Source organism: Gopherus evgoodei, chromosome 3 (genome assembly GCF_007399415.2).
Source record: "Gopherus evgoodei ecotype Sinaloan lineage chromosome 3, rGopEvg1_v1.p, whole genome shotgun sequence".
In the NCBI taxonomy this organism is placed as follows: Eukaryota; Metazoa; Chordata; order Testudines; family Testudinidae; genus Gopherus; species Gopherus evgoodei.
Window position 1 is genome coordinate 595,102 of NC_044324.1, and position 20,716 is coordinate 615,817.

The following is a 20,716-nucleotide window of genomic DNA, read 5'->3' on the forward strand; positions in this document are numbered from 1 at the left end:
ACCTGGAAGAAAACATAAAATAGTCACTGATAAAAGTTTGCAGATGACACAAAAATAGGGGGAAGGTAAACAATGAAGAGGACAGATCACTGACGCAGAGCAATCTGGGTTGCTGGGTAAGCTGGGTGCAAGCAAACGATGTGCATTTTAATATGGCTAAGTGTAAATCTTGTTCTAAACAAAGAACATAGGCCATACTTACACAATGGGGGAGTGTATACTGGGAAGCAGTGACACTGAAAAAGACTTAAGAACATAAGAACGGTCATACTGGGTCAGACCAAAGGTCCATCAAGCCCAGTATCCTGTCCTGTGACAGTGGCCAATGGCACGTGCCCCAAAGGGAATGAACAGAGAGGTTATCATCGAGTGATCCATGCCTTGTCACCCAATCCCAGCTTCTGGCAAACAGAGACTAGGGACACCATTCCTGCCCATCCTGGCTAATAGCCATTGGTGGGCCTATCTTCCATGAATTTGTCTAGCTTTCTTTTGAATCCCGTTATAGTATTGGCCTTCACAACACCCTCTAGCAAGGAGTTCCAGAGGTTGACAATGTGTTGTGTGAAAAAATACTTTCTTGTGTTAGTTTTAAACCTGCTACCTATAAATTTCATTTGGTGGCCCCTTGTTCTTGTATTACGAGAAGGAATGGTGTCCCTAGCCTCTGTTTGCCAGAGGCTGGGATTGGGTCACAGGGCATGGATCACTTGCTTTTGGGGGACATGGTGGATAAGCAGCTGAACACAAGCTCCCAGTGTGATGCCAGAAATGCCTAAATATGGTCCATGGATGTATAAACAGGAGAATCTTAAGTAGGGATGGTTAGGTCATATTACCTCTGTATTTGGCTTTGGAGCAACCACTTCTGGAATATAGTATCCAGTTCTAGTGTCCACAATTCAAGAAGATGTTGATAAAATTGAGGGGGTTCAGAGAAGAGCCAAAAGAATGATTTAAAGGACTAGAAAACCTGCCTCAAGGAGCTCAGTCTACTTAGCATAACAATGAGAAGGTTATGGGTGACTTGATTACAATCTGTAATTACTTATATGGCGAACAACTAATTAATAACTGTCTCTTCAGTATAGCAGAAAAAGGTACAACACTATCTAATGACTGGAAGTTGAAGCTAGACAAAATCAGACTGGAATTAATGCATAATATTTTTAGCAGTGAGAATAATTAACCATTGGAACAACTTACCAAGGGTTGTGGTGGATTCTCCATCATGACCTTTTTAAAATCCATACGGGATGTTTTTCTAAATAATCTACTCTGCGAATTATTTTGGGGAAAGTTCTATAGCTTGTGTTATACAGGAGGTCAGACCAGATGATCACAATATTCCCTTTTGGCCTTGGAATCTATGAATGATTATGACAAGTCCCAGTTCTCTAAACATGCAACTCTTTAATGATCATGGGTTAAGGAACATGTGGTATTTAATGCTTTTTCAAACTGCAGCTAGTTAGCAAAGATTCCTTTATTATGTCCAAAATATACTATGCGCTTTATATAGTGTAAGAAGAAAGGTCTGTGCTCCAAGAGTTTACAGTCTACACAGATATGCATCCAGACAAGATCTACGTTATTTGCTGTGATCCGTAGGGATTACCTTGACCAGCTAATCTGTTAAAACTATAGCTGCTTTGTCTTCACTAGAATTTTAACATGTTAACCGATTCTCCTTGAAAATTGTTTGAGGTTCTGCAATGACCTAGTCTTGAATGGTTTTCTTAACCAAATTCTGCCTCATTTCAACTAGGAGCTATGAACTATGCTTGCTGAACATGATTTTGTCAGATCAAGATTTTGAAAGCCATATCCAGCATGTAGTGTGTGGAGAGAGACTAGATTTTTTTTCCACTTCTAGAAGTGACAAGTGTAGGGTTTTTTGGAGATTGAGTGATTTATCAGGATAATTACCACTTCCATCCTGGAAATATTGGGATGCTCAAGGATTATTACGTGCTTTGAAGTCCTTACAAGGACCATATCATGTTTTGTGTTTGTGCAGCATCTAGCACTTTGTGGATGCTACCAGAAACAACTTAACCAAACTTGATAGGCAGCAGTGGCATAGGAAATGCATATTTTGTTTTGGATACTCTCAACCTTTAGTTTTGTGTTACAAAGACTTTTTTTTTACTAGTTTATTTTGCAGTATTCTTCTGCCCCGATATAACACTGTCCTCAGGATCTAAAAAAACTTACCGTGTTATAGGTGAAACTGTTATATCGAACTTGCTTTGATCCACTGGAGTGCGCAGCCCCGCCCCCCACTCCCCTTGAGCACTGCTTTACTGTGTTATATCCGAATTTGTGTTATATCTGGTCGCGTTATATTGGGGTAGTGGTGTATTACAAAAGTATTGTAAATACTGTCCCTGTATTGCTTGTAATAAAAGATGCCATATAGGCTTCCATAAAACTTGTACAGGTTTCCAAATGTTTAATTTTGTCCATCTTCCTCTCTTCCAGGAAGATTAGAGATGTCTGCCTTTAGAAAAAGACTGTCAATGGATTCTCTAGTAGCAGTACTTAAGACTCCAAAATTGAAAGGTGGTTGTGCTAGTTCACAAGATGTCTAGCTGTTGTAGACATATACAAGGGAAGTGGGGAGGGATAGCTCAGTGGTTTGGGCATTGGCCTGCTAAACCCAAGGTTGTGAGCTCAATCCTTGAGGGGGTCATTTAGGAATCTGGGGCAAAAATCTGTCTGGGGTTGGTCCTGCTTTGAGCAGGGGGTTGGACTAGGTGACCTCCTGAGGTCCCTTCCAACCCTGGTATTCTATGAAAATCCCACTAGTTTGTCTGTCTCTCTCTCTCTTGTCTGAGTTGCATCTGGAGTTGACAGTTGTGTCTTGAGCCCTCATTCCTATTTTATAATGTTTATAAGAAACTGAGCCTGACATGGAAAAGAGCTCAGATCTCCTGTTAAGACATGAAGATAAATGGCCAGATTTTCAAAAGAGCTCAGCACATTGTGTAGACACTGGGTGTGAAGTGGTTTTGAAATTGGAGCAGTTGCACTTTAGCAGGGGGACCTTAGTGGATGGTCTTGTACATGTGATTTCACAAAGTTATTAACTTAATACATTACCCACTCTTAGGTATGTACAGGATGCTCATTACCATGATATCACAGCGCAACCAGCTATACTTTATGGCATTTTTTCCTCTTCCCCTTTGTTCTTTTATAGTATGAGTAAAGATTTGTTTCCTCTTAATACTCTAACATATGTTTCTGTCACATAGTTTTGTAATATAATAGCAAAGCGTACCTTAAATAGGTTTTGCCTGTAATAACAGATGCCAGATAGGTTTCCGTAAAACGTCTACAGTGACTTGTTTTAAAATCAAACTGCATTGAGTCTGGTAATTTTGTGGTTCTTTACATTCTGGATTAAAATGAGATGTTGAAAGCATGTAATCTCCAAACTTTCTGAGATTCTGAACTAGGGTTCACCAAATGAAATTAATAGGCAGCAGGTTTAAAAGAAACAAAAGGAAGTATTTCTTCATACAATGCACAGTCAACCTGTGGAACTCTTTGCCAGAGGATATTGTGAAGGCCAAGACCATAACAGGGTTCAAAAAAGAACTAGATACGTTCATGGAGGACAAGTCCATCAATGGGTATTAGCCAGGATGGGCAGGAATGGTGTCCCTAGCCTCTGTTTGCCAGAAGCTGGGAATGAGCAACAGGGGATGGATCACTTGGTGATTCCCTGTTCTGTTCACTCCCTCTGGGGCACCTGGCACTGGCCACTGTCAGAGGACAGGATCCTGGGCTAGATGGACCTTTGGTCTGACTCAGTAGGGCCGTTCTTGTGTTTTCAGGCAGGTAACACTAGAGACATGATCTCTTTCAAGGAGTTAATACATGCACTCTCTTCTGAGCCTTATCTTGCAAGGAGCTGAGAGCAACTTTAACTCTGTGATGCTTGATACTCTGCAGAATTGAGCTCTCAGACTGCAGCACATGCTAACGCTGAGGTGGGGGTGAGCAGCAGGCTGCTTACCAGCTGGCTAACATGGCCTCAGCCAAATGATAATATGACAAAACAACAGATGTTACACATGACTATAGGCTGCAGCAGAAAGGGTAGTTAAGGTGCGTGTAGGACCGTAACCACATACAGTCACCACCTGGACACACTGAGGGCTGGTCTACAAACTTACATTGCTGTAGCTACATTGCTCAGGGGTGTGAAAAAATTCACACTGCTAAGCAACCTAGTTATACCACCCTAACCCCCAGTGTAGACAGCACTATGTTGACAAGAGGGCTTCTCCATTGACATAGCTACTGCCTATCGTAGAGGTGAATAACTACGTGGACAGGAGAAGCTCTCTCGGTGTAGTAGTGTCTTCACTGAAGTACCTACAGTGGTGCAGGTGCACCGGTACAGAGCTGTAACCCTTAATTAAATCATCATGCTTTTGAATAACCCTGGGGGAGGGCTTGTTTCTAGAGCAGTTTAGTTGAAGTTAAAGTTAAGCAAGTTAAAGAATAAGACCTGGCCTAAACTAGAAAACTATGTCACTCAGGGATGTTAAGCCAACCAAGTCCCTGTATAGACAGTGCTAGGTTGACACAAACATTCTTCCATTGACCTAGCTGCCGCCTCTGAGGGAGGTGAATTACCTACACTGAGTGGAGAGCTCCTCCCATCAACATAAGTAGTGTCCGCACTTGAAGCGTTTCAAGTGTAGACAAGCCCTAAGTCTTCTCTTTCTACACCCACCCCCCGTTCTCTCCAGGAAAGGCCAGACTTTGACGTGTGAAAGTAGTTAGGCCGAGGCTCTGTCTTTGTGTTAGAACTTCCTTGTGTATAGAAGTAGGCCTGGTCTACACTAGAAAATTAGTTTGGTTTAACTACATCGGTGGGGGTGTGGAAAATCCACATCCCTGAGTGGCGCTGTTAAGACAACCTAAGTCCTTTTGTAGATATCACTAGGTTGACGGAAGAATTCTTACATCAACCTAGCAACCACATCTCAGGGAGATGGATTGCTTACACTGTAGCTGTGTCGCTGTAACATTTTTAAGTGTAGAAAAGCCCTTAGTGTTTTAAAACATGTACAGTGAGCTGTGTGAATGGGGGCATCACACCATTAAAAATGCTTTTAAAGTGTTGTTCTACGTTGAAAACAGACCGTATGGAAATGAGTCTTTGTGTGTGTCTGGCACATGAGCTGATATGCTCAGTTTTACAAGTAAAAAGGCTCAGCAAACACCCGTTGAGGTCTGAGAAGAAAATGAGGTTCATTGTGGATCATGCATCACCATCAATAAAGATTCTGCATTTTAGTTTGCAGTTCTGTTGATGCAGCAACCAGGTTAGGATTCCTGTTCATACTCCCAGGTTCACTGAAATAGTGCAATTAAATTGGGTCTGTTAGTGATTGGCTTGTTTCAGGCTCTGTCCATTTGCTTTTTCTGCCCTCAGGCAGCCTATTCATCCACTCCTGGGCCAGAAGTACGGTCTACTAGTGCTTCGTAGGACTAAATGCAGAACTGTTTAATGAACGTTAGCTGTGTGGCCTAAACTGACACAAGCCAGGAAATTCCAAGTTAAGAACTGGGAGTCTGCTTTAACTTGGAATTTCCTGGTTTCTGTCTAAATCACACGCTGCCTGTTGAGGGGTGTGGGTTGTTGAATTCCTCTTTTAAAGAAACAACAACTGAGGTTATAAAAATATGTATTTACCTCGGTGCCTGGAAAAGTTCCCAGTTTGGTAAGCCTGTGAACTAAGAAATACTGTTGAAAAGTCAACATTTTAAACTGGGACCCTTTTTCTAATTAGTTATGCCACGTGCAGCAATGACTGTTCTGTATATGTACAATGGCCGAGTTTTATATTACAGGGGATCTGTAATTTAAGAATAAAATAAAACTTAATACCCAGTGCAGCTGGACCACACAAGGTTTATGCACTAATAATTTGTTAGACTTGTTAAACTGGAAGCAGAGTAAGTTATAGGAGCACAAATCTGCTATAACAACTTTTTTCACTCTTGTACCTCAAATGGTGTAATTGATTCCCCCGCCTTTATTAATTTTTGTCTCTGGGACCGAAACCTCATAACCCCATGTTTCAGTGTGGAATGGTTTTAATTGCCAAGTTATAAATTCCTGGAAAAATGCCATTTTATATCTAACATTGACAAAACTTTAACTGTTGCTTCAGCCTTTAATGGCTACAGCTCAATAGTGTCACAGTAGTAAAGTGATAGTCAAGGTTGAAAGAGCACGTTTCTGTTTCTCAATCACTTGAATTCTAGTTTGGGACTGAACTTTTCCTTGTTTCTGACCCATGTATGTTTTGGAAAGTGATGATATCTGTTCAGCTCTTTTAATAATACTTGCATAGCAGTTTTCATTTAAAGATCTCAAACACTTTTGATTTAGCTTCACTACTCTCTTGAGAGATAGCTAACTATTATCCCTGATTTGCAGAGAGGAGAAACTGAGGCTTACAGTTTAAGGTCCTGTATGTGTTACCCCAGTCCAATTGTTTCCCTTACATGAGGATGCAACCTAATTAAATTGCATCTGGATCTTTCAATATAGGTTGACGTGGTCTAGTCTTTTAACATAGTCATGATTTCAAACTCTGAGCCTCGTTTTCTCTCCTCGGTAAAACAGGGATAATATTTGCCTTCTGATGAGGATAAAGCGGTTATATCCATTGGTATCTGTAAAGGCGATGGTTGTAGCATTGGTTCAAGAACAGTCAAGCCCTCTCTACATGGAGGAAACTGTTTTAGAAAAAAAAAATCCCACCACTGCGAACTTTCAGCTCCACTGCTGCTGGAAACCCTAATGTAGACAGACCACTGGCATTTAACACTATATGAGAATGCTTTCTCATCCGTGCTGTGGTTTCCAACATTGCTAACCCTTGTGATGCTGGACTGGTGTTCAGACTTTCTATAAAAATGTCCCTCGCGTAGGTAGGGCCCCATTGTTGTAACTGGGTCCCCAGACATGGTTGTATTTGTAGTTTTAGATGGGGCATTCCTGCTGGCCAAATCCACAGAATATATTTACTTACCTGAACTCTGCATCCAGCCCAGGGTAGACAGGTCTTCCGCAGATTAAAATGGGTCAGTTTAGCTATGATCAACAGCTCAACTGGAAATACCAACTCGCTTCAAGAATCTTGCAATTCTGGACAAAGTCACTTTGTCAAGTCCTTAAATAACAGGCCCATAGTCTTGTTCGTGCTCATTCTTCCCCTTTGGTTTATAGTGGCCTTTTAAGCCCTGATCCTACAGTGGGCTCTGCCCATGGATCTTTCTGCAGGATCGGTGCTTTAGTGACAAAGAGTTGGAGAAATCTTAGAGGGTCCCAAATGGGTGGGCGATACCTTGGCTGGGAGCAGTGCTGAGGCCTGCATCAGTGCCAACAATTAACAACATTTCACTTCCGATTTGCAGGAATTGGGTGGCCTTGGTGCATTAGGTGGAACTTCCTGCGCTATGGGAAAGAAAACCAAGAGGACAGCAGATAGTTCGTCCTCTGAAGATGAGGAGGAGTATGTTGTGGAGAAGGTGCTAGACAGGCGTGTTGTGAAGGGTCAAGTGGAGTATCTTCTCAAGTGGAAAGGATTCTCTGAGTAAGTCCAACTTTCCTTCTGACTTGGGCTATCTTCTTTAGCAGCGCTCCAGGCAGTGCTTCAAATTTGACCTTTGCTGCCCTCATTCAAGCTTTCCTAAACACCTTCATGGGTGGAGCTTGCCTTCTTCACTCCAGATAAGAGTGGCGTGCATCCATTTAAATGAGTGGGTCACGAGGAGAGGGCCTGGGATCGTAAGTGGGTTGGGAAACACTGGCAAAAGTTACTTTCCCTTTGGCGTCTGCGTTCCCTCTCTCACTTCATGGAGTTGGTAGTTCCACTTGAGTTGTTCACCAGCACTCTCGTCTATAGTCTTCCTCCTCACTTGAGCACCAGTGACTGACTTGCGGGTGAAGATGCACCTGAGCAGTTATTGTCTAGACTTATTGTGGAGATGCTATTAACTGCAGCTTGGGTAAATGGCTGTTTAGAAGAGGGATACTTCAAATGCCTTTTAAAAAAATCTCCCTCTTAACTTCCTCTTAATCTGCATCAATGGGGAAACTTTTTGCAGGTTGTGTGTCCTCTGTGTTTGTCATGGCTTTTGGCCAGACCTCTGGGGAATCTAGTAGTCAACCATGAAGCACAGCCATGACTGAAAATGTGCAAGGTTTATATCTTGGTATGGGATGTTTAAATGGATGCACACTGCTTTATACTGGGAGAACAGGACATTTAACACAGATGATCAGAAAGGAAAGTCCTGGGGGGAGGGATTGGGAAGTACGTATTTGCAAAGAAAATCTGGTAGAGCCTTGTTTAGTCAAACCTGGTTTATCCATATGTCTTCAGTCAAGATAATGTCCTCCATTACCACTGCAGGGAAGAGCTCTGCAGACTTCCAGGTGATTCTAGAATAATCAAATGCATTCTCTGTCTCCTGTTAGTCTGAGATTATGCTTCATTTTGAAACCCTCACCTTATGAGTCATTTAGCAACATGGCAGTCTGTGTTCACGAAGTGCAAGGGTGTCTAAAGCAGTGGTCTCCAAACTTTTTTGATCGTGCACCCCATCAGTAAAAAAATTTTGAGCATGCAGCCCTTGCTCCTGGCTTAACTTTCGAAGAAAAAAAAAAAAAAAAAAAAAAAAAAAGCTGCTCAGACTCCTGGCCCAACTGCCGAAGGTGGGGGGCGCGAAGCAGCGCTGCTCTGGTGGCACTTCTCCTGCCGCGCACCCCGAAGGATCCTCTTGCACACCCCCTGGGGTGCGCACACCCCACTTTGGAGACCAGTGGTCTAAAGTGTTGATACTGCAGGTGTCTGGGCTCCCAAAGGAAATGGGGAACCCAGCTTAAAACCTTTGCTAACAACTAACTTACTTTGCCTTAGAGTAGGTTAATGTCTGTAATCTTTGGATGGCAGCATTAAAACTTGTCCGCCTCTGTTTTGATTGTTGTTGCCCATCTCTTCCATGGCAGGGAACACAACACTTGGGAACCCGAGAAAAATCTGGACTGCCCTGAGCTGATTTCTGAGTTTATGAAAAAATATAAAAAAATGAAGGAGGGTGAGAACAACAAATCAAGAGAGAAATCTGAAAGCACAAAGAGGAAATCCAGCCTCTCCAACAGCGCCGAGGACATCAAAACCAAAAAGAAGAGGGAGGTGAGCTTGCAGGATTTTCCTTCACACCATTCTGCCACAAGCATCTAGTCCTGTTCTGCACAGAATATATTGATCTGTGCTGGTGGAAACCGTCTACTACCTGTGTCCTCCTAAAAATTACATGAGAGAATTTTAAAAACAAAATTGTTAAGAGGGTGTATTCTGTTAGACAAACTGGCATAGAGCAACACCTCAGTTTGGGTGTGCTTCAGTCTGCCAGCTTTGTAGCACTTTCAGGAAAGCTGCACTAGAACAGGATGAACTCTAAATGCTGCCTCTGACTCCAAAAAATGGAATCACTAAAAATAATTAGGGTCTTAAATATAATAAAGATTAATAAACAAACAAAGAGTAAACGGCTGTAAGCTAGGACACAAGAAATAGTTTGTTTGAATGAAGAAAGAGACCTTAAATGCTGATTTAAGCTTGACATAAACTAAAGTGTTTTAAAGTAGAACTTGCCTTAAAACAATACATGCCTAAAGCAAGAGGCTTTCCTGTATGTCCCAGTCTGCAGCAATTATTTTGGGCTCTGGAGAGGATGCATCAGTAAAATGCCTGCTCTCGCTGCTCATAAATGTTTTTCAAGCATTCATTCACTGCCATATCTAGGAGCAGATTTTAGGGAAAAATTAATCTTGGGTTTTTTTTTACATTTCTATCTGTTTGTTGTAGTGTCAATTTAAAATTTGTATTTATTTATTGTACTATGTGCAGTGACTATGGCCTAGTCTACACCATGGGGGGGGATCGATTTAAGTTACGCAACTTCAGCTACATGAATAACATAGCTGAGGTCAACGTACTTAGATCTACTTACCACGATATCTTCACTGCGGTAAGTTGACGGCTAATGCTCTCCCATTGACTCCGCCTGCGCCTCTCGCCCTAGTGGAGTACCGGAGTCGACAGGAGAGTGCTCAGTGGTTGATTTATTGCATCTAGACTAAGAGGCTACGTTAACTATCTTGAACCCAAATAAATTTGAATATCTAGAAGGTCTGGCATAGTTAGGATTCCCAGCACCTTCTGTGCAAAGTAGGACCCATCTCCTCTGCCTTCCCTTGCTTTCGTTATTGATTGCTTTCTCCCACTGGAATGCTGCCAGTCACTTCTGCTCTTCCATTTGGAGAGTTGTTGAAGCATCTCTTGAAAGATGCATCTCTTTGTGCAGTTGGCAAGACATTGTCTCCTCCTGACACCCACAGCTGGGTGTTGTACAGATCTCCGCTGTAACAGCTCTGGCTCCTGAGCGTTTGGCCATGGACTCTGTCATCTGTACCAGCCAATAACTTGCTATGACACATCACTGAGGGAAATACATTTTCCAAGATGAGTCTAGCTAGTAAGGGGCTTCAAAGGTCAGAGGTGAAATCCTGGCCTCCTTGCAATCAATGGAAAAACTCCCATTGATTTCAGTGTGACCAGATACCACTCCAGAACTTTGTACCTTTAAAGTAGACCTGGGAAACCAGAGTAAGTTTTATGGAGGTCATGGGCTTAGGCTTGTTGAGGCAAAGCGCTATTCATAGATGTGAAGATTATGAAAGACTGACAGGCCTTTTTAATCTGTTAGCAAATATTTAATGAAACCCAGCCATTTAATTTTCAAACTCTGGAGGCCAGAACTACAGTATAGGCTGATGGACAGTAATGCCAGGGAAACGGGAGAAGGTCAAGCAGCTATAGAGAGAGTATCATGTAGCCCTCCTTACCCAGACTGCAGAGGTGGTGGGGTGGACCTTTCATGGTCAAGAGAGGAAAGGAAATCAAGGAATACAACAGAGCTGCAGAAACATAGTGCTTTCTATTAGAACAGGAGCTCTGTGTTTCAAAGTACTGCACAGACTTTTAACCACCATTAAAAGCCAATGGGGCATTGAAAGTAAATCCTCAGACATGGCTTTGAAGTGTAGGAAATCCAGACAGGATGCTGGAGGTAATGATGCCTGTTGGTTAAATTACTGGCACTGCAAGCACCTTGATACTCAATTATGATGAGGGCAAGGGGGCCTTGTTGGCTGAAGTATAAAATAAAAAAGTTGACTCCCTTTAAAAAAAATAAAATAAGTTTCCCAGATGTGCAGAATTCACTGTCCAGTGCACAAAGCATGAGAAGGTGGGTTATTAAAGCCCATCTTTGTGGAAGAGACTGATATATGGAATGTTCTATAAATGAGAAACCATTGAGCAACATTTTATGTCTCAGATTTTCCGTTCCTGAAGAAAATCTCCTGCAGATCTATCTTCTCGTTGCCTTTTTTACAATCTTATTTGAAAAAATGCCCTGCCCTTTACAGCCGTGTCTGTACAAAGTTATGGCTAAGTCATTGGAGATTCAAACCCGCATTGCTACTGTCTGCTGGTAATGAAATCATAAGGGGTAATAAGGTCATATATTTCATATCCAGACGGTTACCCTTAGTGTGTAGGGATTACAGTTTTATAACCCATTTTGTATCCTATTTAAAGTTTGGAACTAAAGCTTTCCACCAATAAAATGAGCAGTTTTGATTTCTGCAGCTTAGCTGAAGCATCATGTCTTCTGATTCCAATGTTCTAGCCTGGCACAGGTTCCCATAGAGATGATGCAAATATCAGCACATACTAGAATGGGTCTTAAAAATCCATGCCGTGCTTGCACCCGCCAGTACTTTTCATGGCAATTGCCATGTATCTGAAGCTGGAGTCTCCCCTGCTGTGTTACATCAGCCTTGATAGTCCATGATCGAACATTAAAAGGCTGGAAACTTGCGTACATCTTCTGGGGGCAAAAAAGGAATAGCAGATAGTTCTTAATCATTACAAGGGACATTGTTTTGAAATCTATATAATTTAAAAAAAGAATTGAAAGTACACCTCTACCTCGATATAACGCTGTCCTCGGGAGCCAAAAAATCTTACCGTGTTATAGGTGAAACTGTGTTATATCGAACTTGCTTTGATCCCCACCACCCGGAACACTGCTTTACTGCATTATATCCAAATTCGTGTTATATTGGGTCGTGATATATTGGGGTAGAGGTGTAGTTTGAGATAATGCACCTATTCCCAAGTCTCCTGCCAATTTCTGTGGTTTATTCACACTAAAAAATGTTTGTTTTTCCTCTCCTTTCTTGTGTAAAAGACAAAAGAGGAAACTGAGTAATTATAGGAGAAACTGATGATACACAAAGTGTTATGAAATGCACAAAATATACTCTTGGGAAATTTTTTCCCCTCTAATCTTTCAGCGATGGTAATCTCGGTTATTGCATGTAATAATAATAGGGCCACTATTTCAAACAGAAATATGATTTGTTTTTTAAGCTATGCCCCTTAGACCGGGGTTCTCAAATTGGGGATCAAGACCCCTTGGGGTTGTAAGGTTATTACATGGGGATTCATGAGCTGTCAGCCTCCAGGATATATAATGGGGGTAGATATATAAAAAAGTGTTTTTAATTTATAAAGGGGGGGGGGTTGCACTCAGAGGCTTGCTGTGTGAAAGGGGTCCCAGTACAAAAGTTTGAGAACCACTGCCTTAGACCATGTGATCTCTTGTGTGGCACCTGCAGTAAAACATCCTTGAGGTACACGTCTTTGTTTACCCCCAAAATGTTCCTCTTCTCTCCGCATGTCGGCTAGATCTAGTAGCTGAGCTGTCATTGATAAGACTTCCCTGTTTTAACCAAATATACCACTGAATGTTTAGGGTTAGATTTTTAGAAAGCGCTGAGCACCACTGAGTGGTGTCAAACATATATTTTGAATGTGTCCAGCTCCTGTTTAGGCATCTAAATGAAGTGGAAAGGCTTTCAAAAGTGTCCAGCCCCCATTGTTCTCAAAGGCAGTTGTTTAGTTGCTGATTAGTCCCAACACCACTGTAGTATTGCAGCTGAAGATAGTGATGGGTTCCATCCACAAAGTTCTCTTCCAGACCAAGTTGTACAGGGTTTAGGTCTGTACTTCTGGTGTAGACCAGGGATCGGCAACCTTTGGCACGCGGCGCGGGTTGAGGGATGTGGTGGCCGCCGCTTCCCGCCACCCCCATTGGCCTGGAGCGATGAACCGCAGCCAGTGGGAGCCACGATCGGCTGAAACTGCGGACGCAGCAGGTAAACCGGCCCGGCTCGCCAGGTTGCTTACCCTGGCAGGCTGTGTGCCAAAGGTTGCCGATACCTGGTTTAGACCTCTAATATAAAAACTAAACACCTGTTGTCTCCAAATTGCAGTGCAAATTGTGATGCAGTAGCTTAGATTTTTTTTGTATTTTATTTGTTTACTGATTCATGAAATTGGTGCATCCCCAATGGGTCTCCTGGTCACTAGTGAAGTAGCCAGTTTTTGCTTGGGTCTGTATTATCTCATTACCCTCTGAATGTTTTTTCATTTGGCAAATGTTTTTAGTGCATCCAAAGCCAAGCTGGCTGCCTCTTTGTTTACCTCTTGATCTGCATAACAGCATCTGTTGTACAACATGGGAAGCAGCAAACATGCGTATCTGAGAATACCGTGTGCTGCTGCAATGAAATAGAGAAACCTCGCCCCAGACATTATGGCCTGTGGTGACTGAAAGCTGTCAAGCCACCCTAACAGCCATTAGATGGTATGTACAAGGAGTTGCGTCACCCCCGCCTCCCTCCCGCGCTCACAAGCCCCATCTCAAACTCTCAGTAAAAATGCACCAATTGTCCCATTGTTGGCAGCCTCAGCCCAGAGACCTCATGGACAGATTCAAACTCTCCTCTTCCTTTGGAGTTGGTGGGTAGGCTTGAGAAGCTAGCATCACTGCAGCCAGAACCATACCTCTTCTGGGGAGAGCAGACTTTGATCTCTCTGGATGTCTGTTATCAGTCCAGAACTTCTCACCAGCTGTATATTTAAACTGACTTCACTAAAGTGATGGCTTGTCTTTATGGATTTCCTTGTTTTCCCCTCTCTCCATGTTCATTATTATTGACTCTATTGACTCCTGAATTGTAGATTCCAAATAATGACTTGGAGAAGTTAACCCACCTGTTTATAACCCCACCATATTTCTACATGTCAGAGGGTTAGCAGTGCCCTTTTAAGCCTGCTTCGTTCTGAATTGTAAGGATGTAAAGAAACAGCCAAAGATAATATACATCATTATAATTTTTTTTTTCAACCCATTCTCTCCTTGCCAGAGCAACGATATTGCCAGGGGCTTTGAAAGAGGATTAGAGCCAGAAAAGATCATCGGTGCCACAGACTCCTGTGGAGATTTAATGTTCTTAATGAAATGGTAAGTCTTGGGTGTCATCCTCCTCTCTCCCCCTCCCCTTTTAGATTAGTAGCTTGGATGGTTTTCTGGCCTGTGCTCTCCTCTAACACACCCAGGGAAGGAATGGTCCCAAGTGAGCCACTGTAGTAAACAGGACTAGGGCAGCTAGGCAGCTCCACTTTCTTTTGTGTGGCTTCATTCTCTCTCATTCAGGCTTGCCCCTCCTGTCTTAGGTTTTACCTCTGCTGTGCCACTGACCTGGTGTTCACTGGTTCTGGGGCTTGCTCCCCTGTCCCAGAACACAACAGAGTTCAGGCTGCCTGCTGGAACCAGCAACTATGCAGTTTCCAGCTCTGCTCCCCCCCACCGCCACCCCCACCCCCAAGTGACAGCACACAGGAAATCCTTTGAAAGAGATTCCCATTTGGCTCTGTTGGTTCCTTTGTTTTTCTCAGCTGGGTTGGCATCTTACTGGGCCCCCGCAGCAGACAGCCAGTGTCCCCTCCCCCACTCTCTGCAAAGACAAAGAGCGGAGAGCTTCATGTGCAGCAATCCTGCAGCTTTGTTAGGCAGGAGAAGGCTGCAGCTGTGTTTTGTTCGCCTGCTCCAGTTCCCAGCTCTGCCATAAGCAGTTTCCTGGCTCGTGGCACCTGCCCTCGTTGGCCCAGAGTCCAGCACAGAGTGAGTCCTGGCTCTGCTTTGGCTTCCCTGAAACCCAGCGGAACAGAAACAGATTCCCTCAGTTCCCTCACATCAGCAGGCAGAGTCTTGTACTTCACACAGTGACTCCGTGGCTGTGCTCAGCTTTCATACCAAAAGCATGTTCCACAGGTCTCAGGGTCCTCTTCTCTCACTGTGCACCAAATCTAAACATTGTAAGGACAAAGTGTCGTGCACTGAGTGGTGTTCTTACAGCTGTTAATTGAGCCTATCTTCTGGTAAGCTCTTGTGCGTATAGAGATCCAATAGTTCTCTTTGTTCTGTACTTACCAGTTAAAGGTGAAAAAGCGCCTTATGCATGTATTACCAGGTGGCTAAAGATGTTGTATTAAAGGACTGTAACGATCAAAGCCTATTAAGAGTGAGCACACTTCTACATTGTAGGCTGAAAAGTCACGTGCTGTATGAAGAAATGTGTAAGGCAGCAACTTGGTCATCTTGTCAGGCTTTTGCCAGATGCTGCAAATGAGGAGTGAAGGTAACATCTGCAGAGGCCTCTGGTCCTGGGATATTCTCTTTACAAATGGAAAGCAAAAATTTTGCCTCTAAAACATTTACTCTGAGCTCAGCCAGGGGATTTTCTTGCTGCCATTCCAGCATTGGGGGTTTGAGCCAGGGTAATATCTGATGAGTTCTCTTGGACTGTTCAGGCTTGCCCTGATTCACCTTTACCCTTCTACATTTTGGCTCAGATCGGTAGAAGATAGTCTCAGAGGGGAGCCGAGTTAGTCTGGATCTGTAAAAAGCAACAGAGTCCTGTGGCACCTTATAGACTAACAGACGTATTGGAGCATGAGCTTTCGTGAGCGAATACCCCTTCGTCAGACGCATGTAATGGACATTTCCAGAGGCAGGTATATATATGCAGGCAAGAATCAGTCTGGAGATAACGAGGTTAGCTCAGTCAGGGAGGGTGAGGCCCTCTTCTAGCAACTGAGGTGTGAACACCAAGGGAGGAGAAACTGCTTTTGTAGTTGGCTTTCCATTCAGTCTTTGTTTAATCCTGAGCTGATGGTGTCAGTAGAAGAGTTACACTGCTGTGTTCTGCAGATGGATTTAATTGGGGAAGTTAATAATTAAGTGGGCTTTCAAGTTTGGATGCCTTCTCACTGGGTTGTGTTCCTTAAGGTAGAGTCAGCCCCTGACATGGTGTTTGACGGATCTCATCCTGCCACCTCAGTTGCACAGCATAGATTACGCCTGGTGTAGGAATGGTGATACTCGGAAAAAGTTGTGCATAAACGTATCCTATATAAACGGTCTATATTTATGGAACAGAGGTGAGATCACTTGCAGTTTTCATGAGATGAAGATGGCAAAATGTTGGTAGATGAGAGAGGCAGATAGCTCCCAGGTGAGGGGTGGATACTAAACTAATGTTGTTCTTAACATGACCAAAGTAGACAACATTACACTGATTGGGGTGGGAGGTGATTGTGGGGAGCAGGAAATGACATTTCCTATAATCCAGTATATGAATTGAGTTTATCTGGCAGTTTTACTTGATGGTGGGGTCGGGGCAGCTGTTGCTCGCACTATTCAGTAGTTCTTCGAGTAGTGTCCCTACGGGTGCTTCACGGTCGGTGTGCTTGTGTCCCTGCGCTGTGGACTGGAGAACTTCAGTAGCAGTGTCCCTTAGGTCCGCACATGAACTGTCTCTCCCTATGCTGCGTGGGCTAACCCCCCCTCGGTGCCTTTTCAACTGCTCTGCCTAGAGACGGAGTTATTCACAGTCCATTATGACCATTACTTCTATTTGCATTTCTATAGTTAGTCAGTGTCCTAGTTCTTAGTTGTTGTTCTAGTTGTAGTTTTTTTCTCTTTTCTTATTTTTCCCCTTTTAAAAATAAAATAATTAAAAAAAAACCTTTAATTTTTTTCCAGCTATTTCTTCCCTCATTGGGGGACCCTTCGCCCAATGGGGTGTACCCAGCTCACCGGGCATCAGGAAGCTCCTCTCTTGCAAAGAGGCAGTCCCTATCGCAGACAAACTTAATACACTCAAGAAACAGGTTACAAAATGTAATTTTTCACCCTAAATGTTGTTTTAGTTAGGTTGTAGAGTTTCTGTAGCTTAGAGTTCCAGTTATTTCTCTTTACAGACTGGACCCTTATCTCAGCGTGGACTCAGTCCCTGCCTTTCCCTTCAGGTGTTTTTAGCAATCTTCCTTCTTGGACAGGGAGGCAATGGAGAAGAGTCCAGATTGCCTTACTTCCCAGCTTTAAATAGAATTAACATAAGGTGGGAATCTTTTGTTTCCACTGGAAAAATATCAGCAGTGTCCAGTACCAAGTGACATTATCAGATGACCCTGCAATGTTGAAGCAACATCCTAGGAAGCTTCTCAGGAAGGTGAGAAATTGGTATCTTCAAAGATCTTTTGTCCTTAAATGCAGCAAAGAATCCTGTGGCACCTTATAGACTAACAGACGTTTTGGAGCATGAGCTTTCGTGGGTGAATATGAATTCCTCATGACATGCATCTGAGGAAGTGGGTATTCGCCCACGAAAGCTCATGCTCCAAAACGTCTGTTAGTCTATAAGGTGCCACAGGATTCTTTGCTGCTTTTACAGATCCAGACTAACACGGCTACCCTCTGATACTTGTCCTTAAATGGCTCATTCAGGCTGATTGCTTACTATCTGGTGGATGTTCCCCCAGGTACACACACAGTTGTAATTGTTACATAGTCAATATTCCTAACTTCAGATACAGAAATGATACATGTTGTGACAAAGTTCCTCCTCTATCTTGGTGGGTCCTGCACTTATTGCCAGATTTGCTCGCCTCACAGATTCACCCTGTGGGTCGGGAAACAGCCCAGAGATCTTCCCCTCTGGTAGAGGACACAGTCCAGGTCAATTCCTCCTGTGTTTGATCAGGAGTTGGGAGGTTTTGTGGGGAACCCGGGCCCACCCTCTACTCCGGGTTCCAGCCCAGGGCCCTGTGGACTGCAGCTGTCTAGAGTGCCTCCTGGTACAGTTGCGTGACAGCTACAACTCCCTGGGCTACTTCCCCATGGCCTCCTCCCAACACTTTCCTTGTCCTCACCACTGGACCTTCCTCCTCTGATAACGCTTATATTTCTCAGTCCTCCAGCGGTATGCCTGCTCACTCTCGACTTCTTGCACATCTCTTGCTCCCAGTTCCTTGCACGCACTTCCTCTCCTCTGGCTCCCTTTGGCCTGACTGGAGTGAGCCCTTTTATATCAACAGAGGGGGCTTAATTAGAGTCAGGGGCTTAACAGCCTCAGCTGACTCTTAGCAGGTTAATTGGAGTCAGGTGTTCTCATTAGTCTGGAGCAGCCCCTGCTCTGGTCACTCAGGGAGCAGAAAACTGCTTATCCAGTGGCCAGTATATCTCCCTTCTACTACTCTGTTGTTCCCAACTGGCTTGAGTCAATCACAATGTATACAAATTGGATAAACATATTGAGTAGATAATAATAACCTTTTCAATGATGCCTCACATGACCCATTCTTCCACTCTACTCTGCACTGGTTAGGCCTCAACTGGAGTATTGTGTCCAGTTCTGGGCACCACATTTCAAGAAAGATGTGGAGAAATTGGAGAGGGTCCAAAGAAGAGCAACAAGAATGATTAAAGGTCTTGAGAACATGACCTGTGAAGGAAGGCTGAAAGAATTGGGTTTATTTAGTTTGGAAAAGAGAAGACTGAGCGGGGACATGATAGCAGTTTTCAGGAATCTAAAAGGGTGTCATCAGGAGGAGGGAGAAAACTTGTTCACCTTAGGCTCTAATGATAGAACAAGAAGCAATAGGCTTAAACTGCAGCAAGGGAGATTTAGGTTGGACATTAGGAAAAAGTTCCTAACTGTCAGGGTAGTTAAACACTGGAATAAATTGCCTAGGGAGGTTGTGGAATCTCCATCTCTGCAGATATTTAAGAGTAGGTTAGATAAATGTCTCTCGGGGATGTTCTAGACAGTATTTGCTCCTGCCATGAGGGCAGGGGACTGGACTCGATGACCTCTCGAGGTCCCTTCCAGTCCTAGAGTCTATGAATCTATGACTCTATGAATCATACATAAAACATATCTTAATTATGCTATGTTCAGATCACAACAAATATTTCTATGACGAGTATGGATGTAATGTGACTCCCACATGACTACAAGTGAAAGCTAGACCCAATAGAGCTTCACGATCTGTTCAGTCGGTGGGAACACCGACCACAGACTTGTTTGCCACTTACCTGTACAAGACATGTCCATGCTACTGCTCCAGAGCAGGGATAGGATGACGCTCCCTAGGTGACGCTCTCCTCCTCCCCTGGAATGGGGACCTTTATGCTTTTCCTCCTGTTGAAGGTTCTGCTTTAAATAAAGAGAGACAGAGCACACATCATTCTGATCACTCCTACTTGGCTGACACACACCTGGTTTCCTTACCTGTCACAGGGTGTGACATGCCTGCTGATCCCTCTCCCAGTCACTCCGTACTTCCTCTCCCAGGACCTACATTGCAGCTTGGAGGTTCTCCGCCTCAAGGCATGGCTCCTTGGTTCAAACACCTAGAAAGCTCCTGTTTGAATGATGTGCAGGAGGTATTACACAGTAGAAAGTCCTAAACATGAGGTACTTAACTCCAAAAATGGTTCAGGTTTTGGATCTGGTATACTTCACAACAAATCTCCCCAACATCTGCGACTATTCCACACATCTTAGACTGTGGTTTGGCCCTAAAAAGATCAGAGCTGTCTGAGTTCTCTCTGAGTCCACCCAGCAGCGGTAACAGCCTTCCACCATCCAGTAGAGGGGTACTCAGTGCTGTCAAACACAATCACCAAAGGATCCTCAAGGGTATAGTAAACCTATTCCACAACCTCAACTTCCTACTCCCACATGGGATTTAATAAAAGGACTGACTAGGCCTCCCTTCGAACACACCTGTTCCCTTACGTACCTGTCAGTGACAACAACCTTCCTGATAGCAATTACCTTGGCCAGGAGAATAGGAGAAATAGTGGCTCTGATGGCACATCCCCCACTTCATGGTATTCTTTCAGGACAAGGTTACGCTCAGGCTGCATCCAAAATTCATTCCTAAGGTAAACTCCCTGTTTTACATGAACCAGTTGTTTCATCTTTCAACCTTCTATCCCAAGCCTCATCAAGACAACAGAGAGGCTAAATTACACACTCCAAATGGCAGGAGAGCCCTAGCCTTCTACCTGGGCAGGAGGAAAGCTTTCAGAAAGTTTCTCAGGCTTTTCCTTTCCATTGCGGACAGATCCAAGGGCTCACCAGTATCAGCCCAAAGACTCTCCAAGTGGGTCTCGAACTGCATCAGACAATGTTACCAAGTACGCAGTATGATGCCTTCAGATATCACTTGTACACATTCCACAAGGTCAATCTCATCTGTTGCCTTTTTCAAGAATGTTCTTATCTCAGAGATCTGTAGAGATGTGACATGGGCTGTGACCGGAGTCCTGGGGAGCCATGCTGAAATTACTCAATTAAGGTGAACTGCAAAAAAACGGGCAGACAGTCCCCAAAGCTGGTGGA

At 43.6% G+C, this 20,716-nt stretch overlaps 1 protein-coding gene across 3 annotated transcripts in view; it reads left to right on the top strand.

Annotated features, from left to right (window-relative positions):
• Positions 1–20,716, top strand: part of CBX5 (chromobox 5) — a 56,535-nt gene that overhangs the window by 29,842 nt on the left and 5,977 nt on the right. For 2 of the 3 annotated variants that reach the window (XM_030554415.1, XM_030554412.1), the window contains exons 2-4: positions 7,453–7,631; positions 9,050–9,236; positions 14,387–14,484. In XM_030554415.1, coding sequence (XP_030410275.1) covers positions 7,495–7,631; positions 9,050–9,236; positions 14,387–14,484 — 422 coding nt within the window. In that variant the 5' untranslated portion in view covers positions 7,453–7,494. Of the gene's footprint in view, positions 1–7,452; positions 7,632–9,049; positions 9,237–14,386; positions 14,485–15,567; positions 15,662–20,716 lie in introns of all 3 variants that reach the window. The other variant, XM_030554414.1, reaches the window with a different exon arrangement.